At 40.6% G+C, this 13914-nt stretch overlaps 1 protein-coding gene across 2 annotated transcripts in view; it reads right to left on the reverse strand.

Moving 5' to 3' along the window:
- Positions 1 to 3949: 3949 nt before the first annotated feature.
- Positions 3950 to 13914, reverse strand: part of MED23 (mediator complex subunit 23) — a 63014-nt gene continuing 53049 nt past the window's right edge. For both annotated transcript variants that reach the window (XM_075268026.1, XM_075268027.1), the window contains 6 exons: positions 13205 to 13370; positions 12611 to 12683; positions 7959 to 8173; positions 7752 to 7872; positions 5403 to 5534; positions 3950 to 5250 (listed from right to left, as the gene is read on the reverse strand). In XM_075268026.1, the coding sequence (XP_075124127.1) occupies positions 5077 to 5250; positions 5403 to 5534; positions 7752 to 7872; positions 7959 to 8173; positions 12611 to 12683; positions 13205 to 13370 (881 nt within the window). In that variant the 3' untranslated portion in view covers positions 3950 to 5076. The remainder of the gene's footprint in view (positions 5251 to 5402; positions 5535 to 7751; positions 7873 to 7958; positions 8174 to 12610; positions 12684 to 13204; positions 13371 to 13914) is intronic.

A 13914-nucleotide genomic window follows, 5' to 3' on the forward strand; every position in this document is an offset into this window, starting at 1 on the left:
TTATAGATATTGCTGTTACACACTTGTTATGGCACCCCCTACCATGTTTTTTTTGTCCCACTACTGTACGGTGTTCAATGCTGATGGGGAGAAGCAGGTTTCTTTTAATGTACATTGTGAGCCCCATATAGGGATCACAATGTACATTTTTTTTTTCCTATCAGTATGTCCTTGTAGAATGGAAGGAAATCCACGCAAACACAGGGAGAACATACAAACTCCTTGCAGATGTTATTCCTGGCGGGATTTGAACCCAGGACTACAGCGCTGCAAGGCTGCAGTGCTAACCACTGAGCCACCGTGTTGCCCCGGGAGAAGCAGTTTCTAGTACACCAATCCTTATTGGCCAGCCTGCACAAAACCAATGTACTGCCTATGTAGAAGTGGAAACAAGCTGAGCTGCAGAGTTTGTTGGACAACTCAGGACACAATTGGGGAGATTTATCATGAGCTGAAGGTTTTAAAGTCAGTTTTGCTGGAGTTTGAATTGTCATAACTTGCGCCACAATAAGTGTGATAAACTTTTTCACATCTAAGTCCATAGCTAGTGAAACAAATAAGATATTTATCTGTAGACCAGTGGTAGATCCAGCTAAGTTTGTAAAATCCACTGAGAGTCTGCCAGTGGTCTTCAGATAAATATTTGTATGCATATGATCAGCTTAATACTTCTATCCTGAGAAATTACAACAATCAGCTCATTAGGCTATACATACCTCTCTACTAGAGATGAGCGAGTAGTATTCAATCGAGTAGGTATTTGATTGAATAGTCGAATATTGAGGTCTACTCGAATTGAATTTTCGAATACTTCACTACTCGCTCATCTCTACTGTATAGGTTTTTTTTTAATGCCTACATTGTCCTAGTTCCTTTCCCACCTCCCCTGCATAGTTATTGGCATAAAAAAGAAAAAGCACCAGGGAAGGTGGGAGGGGAGTCAAATTTTTACTGCGTTTACCACGTGGTATTCGACAGAGTACGAGTAATTCGAATACCGAGGTATTCGATCGAATACCTACTCGCTCATCTCTACGCTCTACCCAACCAGTGGCTTGAAAATGAAAAATGGCACAATTTTTGCGCCAAACAAGTCCAAAAAGAGTTGCATAAATCAAAATTTTTCAATGCTTAATAAACTCACCCATTAAAATGGTCAATAACTTTTCCAATAACTTAGTCTCTTTAAATAGAAATGTTTCTGTTTCTTGTGTGACAGCCTCTAAAGTTAAGGCCCCAGGTTGCGGAAATTCACCATTTTTTGTTGTATATTTTGGCGCTTTTTTTTTTTTTTTAGCCAAAAGTCAGGAGTGGATTTAAAAGAAGGGAAACTTCTAAAAACCTCCTTTATATTCATTTTCACTCTTGACTTTGGCCCAAAAGGCTGCTTTGTGGGGCCTTAACCTAAAGTTGCTGCCACTTGATGTCTCCAGGTATTTGTTTACTCCCACCCTTAGTTACCTTCAAAATCAAGGAGGATGAGGGGCTGGTCTCTCACCATAATGGAGCTATTAGCAGCAAAATGACTGATAGGAAACCATATAAGCCATTATACAGCTATAGAACGGATTGCCCAGTAAGACCTTACACATATGGGGTGCTGTAACATGTAACTGGCAACACTATCCATACCCAACGGCATTTTTTTAAACATATTCCAGTTAAAAACTTGCATTGTTCTGCATGATCTAATAGAGTAAGGATAAATTGACAACTACTTTGGTTGTTTTCCTTCTATGATGGAACAGCTAAGCAAAAATTAACAAATTAACAGAAGTACATTACCCACTATATGGCATACGCCAACTGTACATGACAGACCTCACTGATTGTAATGGTCGATCAGGTTTCCATCTTTGTTTCACGTTGCCCCATTTTGTCCTGCATTTTTTTTTTAGGGGAGCAATTACTGAGGCTCAATGGAAGTTTCCAAGGCAGATGTGAATGAAGCCTAAGTCCCCTTAAGGTGTGGAAGAAGACATTGAGGAGTTCTACAATTTTTCAATTTACTTTCTGTATCAATTCCACACAGTGTTCAAGATCTCAGCTTGCAGTCATTCTCTTTTTACTTTTATAAGGTAGAGTTCACACTACCGTTGGTGTCCGCTCAGAAGTTGTCAAAAAAACATAAAAAAAACTAGGACACAGACAGTAACTGATGGCTACCAGTTACTGTCCGTTATATGTCCATTGCCCATAGACCTCAATGTTAAAAAAAATACACTTGCTGTTCGTTTTTTCAAACGGACAGAGACGTCATGCACGTAGAATTTTTTTATCTGCTTTAAAAAAGGGATATAGTTGCAAATGGACATTAAAGGACACAAGATAAAATCCCATTGAAATGAACGGAAATTGCAAACGGACCAACTAGTGTCCATTGCTAAAATCTTGTACAGACAATAGCAACGCACACTGCTGAGCGGACCCCAACGGTAGTGTGAACACCCCCTAAGCGGATGAATATGAATCCATGCTCATACGATTGGCACACTGGTAAACAGCTCACTACAAGACAAACCTGTGTATTCATTACATGACCATGGACTGTATCACATGACCAAGGACTGTCTTATCCACTAGAAGTAAACAATGAATGACAACAGAGATCTAGAAAACCGTAAAGAATACAGAAACAATTTTGGAAAATTGTAAAACTTTTCATTATGCAAACAATAACTTATTTGGTGAAAATAGACAACCCCTCTAAAAGGATTTATTTTTTCATGGAACAATCCCATTAACAGTAACTTTCCTATAGTAAAAACATTTTACAAGAATACACAAGATTCTAGATCAGGGGTTCTCAAACTGTGGCCCGCCAAGCACTTCTGTCTGGCCCCACCGACAAGCGTGCATTTATAATGAAGCTCCTGGGGAGCTCGGGCCAGGCCATGGAGCGCACTTCACTTTACCTATTGGAGGGCACCGCTCCCGATGTCTGTGCGACCTGCTCTGCCTCCGGCCCACTGTTTAAAAAGTTTGAGGACCCCTGTTCTAGACATACTGTTTGTGAGCAGCAGAAATCTCTCTAAGGCCTCGTTCACATCTGCGTTTGGTAATCAGTTTGGGGGGTCTGCATGGGGACCCCCCTCCCGAACGGAATACCAAACGCACTGGCAAGCGGTGTGCAGTGAAAGCACACGGACCCCATAGACTATAATTGGGTCCGTGTGCTCTCCGCACGGACCATGCGGACAGAAAAGTAGATTGTGATTTACTTTCATGTCCGCATTATTTGTGCGGGCAGTGTGCAGAAATTACATGGACCCCATTACAGTCTATGGGGTCCGTGTAGTTTCACTGCACAGCGCTTGCCAGTGTGTTTGGGATTCCGCTTGGGGGTGTCCCCATGCGGACTCCCCGAATGGATTACTAAACGTAGATGTGAACTAAGGGTAAGGTGTATCTGTAAGTTAAACTGCCTGGAATTTAAGCTGTTAGACTTGTACCTCGTTCTTCATTAAAATAAGTAAACAAATAAAAAATGGGCAAGCCTAGCAAGTTGAACAATGCCATTCAGCTGAAACTGGTTTAGCTTCCGTTTGTGTCATTTGGATTATCTGGATTCTAGCTTTAGTGATGCTTTGAAAAACTGTACAACAGATAAAACAATAAAAAGTCCCAAGGAAGTGATCAGACTTTTATTATAAAAAATAATTACACATATTTTAGGTCTGTCAAACATACAAATAATTAAATATGTCTTAAAGTATGCAATGAAAAAAAGGACATTTTCAGGATTAAATGGATTATACCACAAGGCGAGAATGGGAAGTCCTTTTTCCTGCTGCAAATTCAGACTAACTGAGACCAGGTAGGATGTGAGCATGAGAGATCTTGCTAATCACTTCAATGGGAACACCGTCCACTAGCAGTCGCACCTACAATTCAGCCTAGCTGCATTCAGTCTAAATGCACAGATTCCCATCCTATCTCAGGATCTATAGGGTCTCAGCTGTCAGACCCCCACCAAATCAGGGGGAAATTGGCAAGGTGATTACTTTATTCAATATGTTTATAAGGCTCTGCCTACATTTATGTGATAAACTCCCTAAGGATGATACATAGAGATGATCTGCTCTTCCGCAATCTGTCTATTAAAAAGAAATCACTTTTGGTAATTTAAACAGTTTTTCTGTGATAAACAATAAACATTTAGAGACAAGACTGAAATCCCATAACGTCCTCTGGTGGAAGTACAGTGTGAAACATACCCATGTCAGAATCCAATTAATCTTTCTTTAATACAGACTTTTAAAAGTGACATTATAGTTCCATTTTACTTAATATACTTTACATAATAGGCTTGTATTACATTATGGGCAATTGCCCTGCATTAAGTGGCAGCAAGTAATATTTACGATAAAACATTAAAACATAAAAGGTTTACTAAATCATATATACAGTATATATACACACACACAAAAGGATATCCAATGTATTTGCACAGAGCACATTAATAATCGCCTCCAACTTCTGCTAAACTGTACTGCTAGTAAAAGCTTATTCACATGACAGGGTTTCCTAGACTGACAACGGGTGTGTTTGACTAGAACTCCATGCATCACAGCAACGTCAGCTCAGCACAATGGCGATCCCAATGTTGGGGAACTCACTGCTTTATGACTCACTGTAATGAGTTTCATTCGACATGCCTGTGGTCAGTCCACCAACTACAGCCCACACATTATCAGAAAACATGTCCAACTTATATCATTGATTTTTAAAGTCCGAGATTGAGAATTCAGGTTTTGTCTTTTTAAAGAAAAAAAAAAAAAAAAAGTCTTGGAAACAGGCCTTTAGTGTCCGCTATATGGAGTGTCAGCTGTATTTATCAGATTTTGATCACCATACCTATTTCTGTCTTCTGAATTCCAAAAAACAAATTGCCACTTTGATGCACAAACACAGGATATTATAAAAGTAAAGAGTTTCAATATTGTAACTGTTTCCTTGAAGAGTAAAAACAATAAAAAAAATTGGACTACTGGATAGTTAAAATGTACAAAAAAGGATTTTGGTGCAGGAACTGCTTTGGTGCAGAGACCAGATGTGACAGTCTAATGGTATCTTTTATTGTGCGACAGGCAAGGTTACATTTACAGGCACCTGGTTAGGCTGAGGGGCTGGAGATCCACTGGTAATTGGTGGAGGGGGAGCAGTGGCTGGTTCCTGCTTGCTAATGTGAGTGATGAAACGCAATCGCAACTTTAAAGCTGGTCGCAAGTTAAAGATGATCTTTTCAACCTGAAAAAAAAAACAACAAAAAAACCCCAAAAAACCCACATAACTGGTAAGTATGGTACAAACCATGGCTATGGGAAACATCATTGTTTGTATATGCATGATGCTCAAGCAAAACCTCTATGTACATGTCTATGAACTCATAATTGACTTACTTGATCTTTGATGCTGTCTCCAGTAAACATGTATTTCATGTGATACAGGAAATCACATATGGGGTCCATGAAATTCAAGTGTGTACTGCACTGATCCACATTTAACAGCATTTCATAGAATGCCACACCAATCTAATGAAAAGGAAAAATGGCATATAGCATGACTTACTTACTTAAGGGGTGACTTTGTGACTCCAAAAAGATTACATTAAAAATCATCATTTATCAACCATGGGACAGGGATTATGCCTTATACAGGCTATACACGGAACCATTATCATGAATGATTATAACGTTACCAAACCAATATACAGGACTCCAGACAGCAATCAAAATGGTCACTAATGTGACAAAGAATTTACTAATAGAACCAAAAACATACAGGCTTTGTGCCATATGTGGCTAGCCCTATTGCTGCGCTACCTCCAAGAAAAACCAACAAACAAAAAACACTCCACAGCTGAGAGGAGTTTATGAAATCACCTGCAAAGTAGAGCTGAGCGTTTAATAAAAAAAAAAATCCGACACCAAACATCAACCATGATAGCAAACGTGACTTTGTTAACATCGGTTATTTCAGTTATTACAATATTTGGAACTGCTATGATTAGCAGCCACTTCAGACCCCACGGTATAAAAAGCGGAGGACCAGGGGAGTTGATCAAACTGTATTACTCACCTATCTTGGCCTCTGATGCGACGTCTTGCAGTCTTCAAATCTTCTGACTGACATGAAGAACCACTGACACTTGTGATTCGGTTATGTGGCGCTGTGATACACAGATTCAAGCGTCAACATGCCGCGTGACCCATGTGACCTCTGAAGCCCAATCACAGCGCTCAGTGGTCTCTGACGTCAGTCAGAAAACAGAGTTGTGTCGGATCCCAAGAAAGGTGAGCAATACAGATTTTTTTTTTTAATGTTTGCTCACCTTGGCCTCTGCTTATTATACTCTGGGGTTTGAAGAGACCCCAGAGTAGAATAGCAGTTTTGGTTACGCCATATTAAGTCCGAATCAAAGGACTGGGCGAATCTTGTGAGACTAATCTCATACTGTAAAAGGTATGTAACCTAATTAATCGTAGGCAAGATAAAATTGCCAATTAATCATGACTTTGACTTGGGTCATAATAGCACAGCAGGCGATTTCAGGCTCTCTTTTCTTCCACTCCACTGAATGGGGAAAAATAAGGGAGGTAGGTCTTCACCTAGCAGAATTGTGCAACCTGCACTGAACAGCAAGCCGCTGAAGGAGGAATGGAAGAATTTTGTGTGCTATAAAACAGTGGACGTGTGTGTAACAAAAGAGCAATGATGGAGGGGTTTAATAAATGAACACTGACCTGCACAGGTGTGGGGTTGGGGTGTCTGTAATAATAGTAGAACAGTGAGCCCTGGGGGTGGGCAGCTGGAGTAGTGCAAGAGAGTAACCGTGAGCTGTACAGGGGTGTTTGGAAGGTATAATGGTGGAATAGTGAACTGTGGGAGTGGGGGGAAATAATATAGTTCAGTGAACCTCATGATGTGTTGCAATGAAGGAACAGTGAGTCTAAATATAATGACTGGAGGATGATATGATGACAAATTTTGTCACTAATTTAAGGGGTAGGGGATGGAGAACCTGAATCTGAGTAATAAGGCTGCATGCTCACTTAGCAGTAACTACACACATACAATCATTCTTCCACACATGCCTGCCAGCATTGTACATTTATACTGTAGAACTGTGTGATCACTTACGGCCACATATGGGTTGAGTTTCGCTCACTTTCCTTAATCACTACATGAGCATGACCCAAAGTCTTTTAGGGAACATGCACACAAACAAAGATTACATGTGGATTTTTCAACGGATTGCTATCTGTACAGAAATTGCGAATTTTTAAAACAAATCAAAATCCACCTGTACATGTGAAAAAAAAAAACAAAAACAAAATCCAAGTCACTTGGCACAGTTTTTCGTGCTTATACATGCACATTTTCTGGTGGGATTTTTTTTTAGATGTAAATACTGATAGCGTATATTTATATATAAATATTTATATATTTATATGTTTGGGGTATTGATACGTGAACATTTCAGGAAGGTGTACAAGACTAAAGCACAGCTAAACAATGAGAAACCACACATAATTTTAGAGGTTATGGTACAACCAGTAAATACCATCAGTAAACATTTTGGGTATTTTGTGTCTCGAGCCGCAAAATCCCTGGCAAAATTGAGCAGGATTCTTATTTTCATTTACTGTCACTTTTAATGAAACAAACAGACTGAGAATTCCACAAATATTTTTCAAATGAAGAATTCTAAAATATGGAGTGCCTAAACATATGAAGTAGTCCAATACCTCTATCATGCACCTAGTTCTTTCCTGCTGAAACCGCTGCAAAAATGGTCCTACCAAGTGGTACACATAGAGTAACTGGTACTCTGTTTTCACTATTGGTATAAGACCTTCAGAAAGGAACCTACAATAAAAATATAGATAATGTAAATTATTTGGACACAATGAACAATCTGCGCTATACTGGCATATCAATAACAGAATACTTACTTAGGAATGAGAGATAGTTGCCCAATGCTTGAATGATGCCACACAGCATGTGCCAGAGCCAGTGTGTAACTGCAGCTCATCTCTGAGTAAGCTTTGTGACATGCTGTAAAGTCAAAAAGCTGAAAAGGGTAATCGACCCAATCGGTCTCCGATGTCAGACTTGGACTGCTGAGTACGCTGATAATTCTGTCATGGAGAACGATCCAATAGGGTTCCTGAAATATTAACAAAATGAGCACGTGAATGACAAAAGACAAGCTATACAGAAAACAAATACAAAATGGGACCCAAACTCCTCTGCTTTGGTAGTCAAAACATTTTAGCACAATCTTAATTTTATTTCTTGTTAACAAAACTTATAGATACTAACAGTAAAAATGGACTTGGAAATGCCACAACTTAGATTCACTAAGAGATAGTAAGCACCACAAAGTAAGCCTTTCCTATGATGGGCCTCTGTAATAATACAGACTGAGCAGAAGATACTATGTAAAATGTAACGCTGAACACCTTTAACCCCTTCCCGCCAATGGCATTTTTTGATTTTCGTTTTTGACTCCCCTCCTTCTAAACCCCATAACTTTTTTATTTCTCCGCTCCCAGAGCCATATGAGGTCTTAATTTTTGCGGGACAAATTTTTCTTCATGATGCTACCATTAATTATTCTGTAGAATGTACTGGGAAGCAGCAAAAAAATTCAGAATGGGGTGGATTTGAAGAAAAAATGCATTTCTGCGACTTTCTTACGGGCTTTGGTTTTACGGCGTTCACTGTGCAGCCAAAATGACATGTCCCCTATATTGTGTGTTTCGGTACGGTTCCAGGGATACCAAATTTATATGGTTTTATTTACATTTTGACCCCTAAAAAAAATTCCAAAACTGTGTTAAAATTTTTTTTTTCTAAAAGTCACCATATTCCGACGGCCGTAACTTTTTTTTTTTTTTTAATATATATATATATATATATATATATATATATATATATATATATATATTTTTTCTTTTCTTTTTTTTTTAAATGTAGATTGTGAGCCCCACATAGAGCTCACAATGTACATTTTCCCTATCAGTATGTCTTTTTTGGAATATGGGATGGAAATCCATGCAAACACGGGGAGAACATACAAACTCCTTGCAGATGGTTTTTTGCCCTTGGCGGGATTTGAACACCAGGGCCCAGCGCTGCAAGGCTGCAGTGCTAACCACTGAGCCACCGTGTGGCCCCATTCCGACAGCCGTAACTTTTTTATACATAAGTGTACGGGGATGCATAGGGCGTCTTTTTTTGCGGGGCCGGGTGTACTTTTTAGTTCTACCATTTTCGGGAAATGTTATTGCTTTGATCACTTTTTATTCAAATTTTTATCAGAATCAAAAACAGTGAAAAAACGGCGGTTTGGCACTGTTGACTATTTTTCCCGCTACGGCGTTTACCGAACAGGAAAAATATTTTTATAGATTTGTAGAGCGGGCGATTTCGGACGTGGGGATACCTAACATGTATATGTTTCACAGTTTTTAACTACTTTTATATGTATTCTAGGGAAAGGGGGGTGATTTGAACTTTTAATACTTTTTATATTTTTTTTTTTACTTTTTTTTTTTGCATTTATTAGACCCCCTAGGGGTGTTGAACCCCAGGGGGTCTGATCACTAATGCAATGCATTGCAAAAAATCATCCTTTCTTTTGCAGGCTGCATAGACCAGCCTGCAAAAGAGCGGATTTGCAGACAAGCCTGGGAGCCTGTACAAGGCTCCCGGCTGTCATGGCAACGGGACGTCGGCCCTGGAGCATGCTCCAGGAGCCGGTGATCCCGGGCAAAATGGCGGTGCCCATGCGCCGCCGGCGCCTTTGCCCGCGGCGCCGGAGGGGTTAATGCCTCCGATCGGTCCGGGGACCGATCGGAGGCATTAGAGCCGGTTGTCTACTGCTTAAAGCAGTAGACACCCGGCGGCTATGGCAGCCGCCCGGCTCCCGGGCGGTCGCCATAATTACAGACCCGACATGCGCCGTACTATTACGGCGGATGTCGGGAAGGGGTTAAAAAAATGAAGACAAAAGTGTTACATTATTATTAAAGGTGACGTTCCATTAAAGGGGTTGTCCCATCACAAGGATCCTATCTATACTGCTTGTTAATGTGGATTTAAGACTTTTCCTAAATACACTGCTTCAGCAAAACTGCTTTGTTTGTCCACTATCTTAATTTATTCACTTCATTGTTGACACTGCGTTTCTATGGCCCTTGGGATTATCTGCTCAAATGTCAAGTGATGTAGCTGCCTGCTCTCAGGGGAGAGGGAGGAGGGGCTAAGTGCACGGGAGCGAGACTGTGTCTGTAGCTGTTCCGGTGTCTACACCACACGTGACCTAGCTCCCTGCTCTCAGATAAAGGAGGGGGGAAATGAGTGCTGCTTTCTTATATAAAACAGTCTAAATCCTAGTGGGACCTGGTCCCTCTGCTCACTAGGATTTAGCTTTCTTATAGAGAGCAGGCTAAAAGCTAGTGGGCAGAAGGACCTGGTCCCTTAGCCCACTAGGATTTAGTCGACTCTATATAGAACAAGCTAAATCCAAGTGTTATAGGACCTTTGATGACATCACAGGCCCTTCAGTCGTCCCATAGGATCACGCTATGTGGTGGGAGGGGCTACACGATAATTTGGGGGCAGAGCTAAACTGGAGGTAGTCAGACAGTATGGCTTTGCATATGAAACCCCGCCCAATTGACGTTGAAAACCAGGAAGAAAGAAGTCTTTGCAGCAGCGAAGACTGGTGAGCAAGGGACATGAGAATACCCCTTTAAGAAAGAAACCTCCATGTAACGTATTAGGACATATGGATGCCATCATTTGATGTTTGTACTCGACGTAAAATCCCTTTCATTGTATTCAGTGTGGGACACAACACTATGAGTATATGCTTGGCCACTAAGAGGCTGACAGCAGTAAAATCAAAAAAGCTGAAGAGCCGGGGACAGGAAATAGAAAAGGTGGGATCATGTCCCCCAATCGAGAAAGAGATTTTACAGTGAATACAAAAATCCAATTTTCTCATCTATATCACCAGGGAACACAGAATCATGGGATGTCTAAAAGCCAGCCAATTTCGCATTACACAGGCGGCTACAACAGACCTGGTAGAGGGCACCAACACCCAAAGGGGCCACATCCTATCCTTAAACTTATAGTTCTCCCTAATGGCAGATTGGAGATGAAGGCGTCGAGTTCCTTTTGAGGACCCTCAGGAAAAACGAACAAGGAATCCGAATGACAGAAACAATCTGAGAGACTAAAACACTTGAATCACCCAAACCATTTAAAAGGTACAGAAGAGTATGATCAAGGGGGAGATTCAAACTGGACAAAACACAAAACTGCAAGGCTATTTTTGTTAATGTGGAGCAAGAAAACAACCTTGGGGAGGAAAAAGATGGCCCTAAGTTCAGAAGACTGATCTGGATGGCCTCAGACTTAGACCACAGACACTGGAATCAGCACACAGAAGACTGCTCGCCATCTGGAGAGACTGGCATTGGATGAAATCACTTGCCAATGTGAGAGGATAGACTTCCCCTGAGGGATCACTGGGGGAAGTTAGCCACCAGAGAAGTCTCCCAGCTAACTCCCAATGTCAACCCGCAGGAAAGTGGAATTGGGTATGACTGATGTCCTTCAAAGTCGAATGGATGATCTTGCTCAAGAATTCCAGTTGCACAGCTGGACTTGTTCTTGTTGATAAGCCAACCAAACTAGATTGAAGTGTTATACAAGACATTTGCACTCTAATACTGCCAACATTTTGGTTTCCTCACTATGCCCATATGAAGAACAAGACCCTAGAATATTTTAATCTCTATTGCATTAAGGGGGAGGGTCCACCTCTGGGGCCTAGCATATGCAGTGGTGGCATTTTATTAGAAAAATTGCTGTTCATATACAGCAACTGCTCTGCTCGAAATCCCAGTGGAAGTGACACAAGCAGGGTAGTAAATGGCATTTTAAACTGTCCACAGAGGCTGCAATTTGTCATCTGTACAGATCGACCAACTGCAGTGATCAGGGGGAGGGGGTACCACTACATGCCCCCTGATACTTGGTAGTATAGCACCAATAACTGCTGGATGCCAGCTCAACGGATAGCGGCAATCATCTTTGTGGAAGGGGACCGGAGATCAACATCCCCAGCCTATGTGAGGAGATGGTTTGCGGTCATGGACAGAAGCAATTTACTCATGGTCACTGGCCACAACGATCACTTAATGTTCAGACATACTATTACGTCCATATAAGTTAAGATCTTGGTGGCCAGGACGTAATGGCACATCCTGTGCCATTAAGGGGTTTAAATGATGTGATGACTGATTAAATCTTTCAGTATTTTTAGTTTCGGATTTGTTTCAAAAGATATTTGTGTATAAAGTGAGACTCCTGTTCTGTGCATGCTAGTCATAAGAAGGGAGGAATGCTGGATTGCAGCATGGTCAAAAGCACCAATGCAATTGCCATGCATGCTCCACAATGAGTTATGCCCGGAAAAACACTGTACAAATAGTGCTAAACAAATTGATGCCCATGTGTAATCATATACAATAAATAATCATAGATGCTAAAATAAAGCTAGTTTACAGAAACATGTTTTACTCACTGGTAAAGCTGTAATTATGAGCCCAATTGCATTCATCCAAGCTGTGATATTTTCTCTAGGCACAAGTGGCTGGCTGTAAAGAGGAAAATAATGCAAAACATGGTCTATGCACTATAGAGTATATGACAAGATATGAAATTTATGCGAGTTATTAACAATAGATTGTGGCCTTATAAAAAGGTATGAGAATATAACTGAGCAGGAATAGGGCTGTGAATTATGGACTTAAAGGCATTTTGTCAAGAACAACCATTGCGTATATGTGCTTGATCTCTTGGCGTCTCCACCACTGGATCCCCCACTGAGCAAGAGGGTCCCAAAGTTTCCTATACTAATGGAGCAATAGTGAGAATGTACGACCACCACTCCACTCACTTTAATGGGACTGAGATAGCCAGGTATAGTACTAGGTCTGTCACATAGAAGCGAGTGGAGAGGTGGTCATATATGCACACCATCGCTCTGTTTACACACATTACTAAAAAAAAACAAAAAAAAAACAACTTCTGTGCCAACAAGGATAATGTGGCAATATGGTATAATACAATGTGGGATGTACAACACAATGTCAGTAGTAAATGTCATTAGGGATACCTCTTTAACACCACATTGAGAAGAGCGTTGCCAACTTCCTTTCCTGGAACAGCTAAGGCCATCAGTTCAACACAAGTAACGTGTAGAGCGTGGGCAGCTGGATTGGGGAATTCATTGAACCTCCAGTCACAATTTGGAAAAGGTCCAGGAGATTTTCCAGCCATCGGTAAATGAGGAGTTAAGAAAAAGCTAATGTGAGAGCATTAAATACACATGATTATTTCCTTAGGATTGCTGTCACACCACAGCTTTTTGGATGGATGTATACAAAAAAAAAAAAAAACAAAACAAAACCCAAATCCTCTTATTTTACTGGATGAACAAACACATGGTTTGAGACTTGTAGTGTGTAAGCAGATATTTATACTGGGGTTTTAGCTGTTCTTGTGCATCACAAAATGTCTTATGCACAGGGGAATCTCACATGTTCCCGCATCAGTAGTTATTTTCATTATGGAAGTGGTCAGCTGTTTTTGGAGAAGACCTGGATGAAAACCAGAACTTCTAAACAATATATATTAATAAGCTGTGATCAGCATTATCTCTGTTTGTGGATGTTGTAGGTGGGAGTCAGCTGGAATGCATAGAGTGAGCTCTGAAAGGGTTAAGAATAAAGTGGTAGGTAGTAAGACATGTCAAATAATATACTGAACTTGTACCTAAGAAACATTAGCTCATATAAAACAATGATATAAATTTTGTTGTAATTT

Source organism: Leptodactylus fuscus, chromosome 3, assembly GCF_031893055.1.
Source record: "Leptodactylus fuscus isolate aLepFus1 chromosome 3, aLepFus1.hap2, whole genome shotgun sequence".
Taxonomy (NCBI): domain Eukaryota; kingdom Metazoa; phylum Chordata; class Amphibia; order Anura; family Leptodactylidae; genus Leptodactylus; species Leptodactylus fuscus.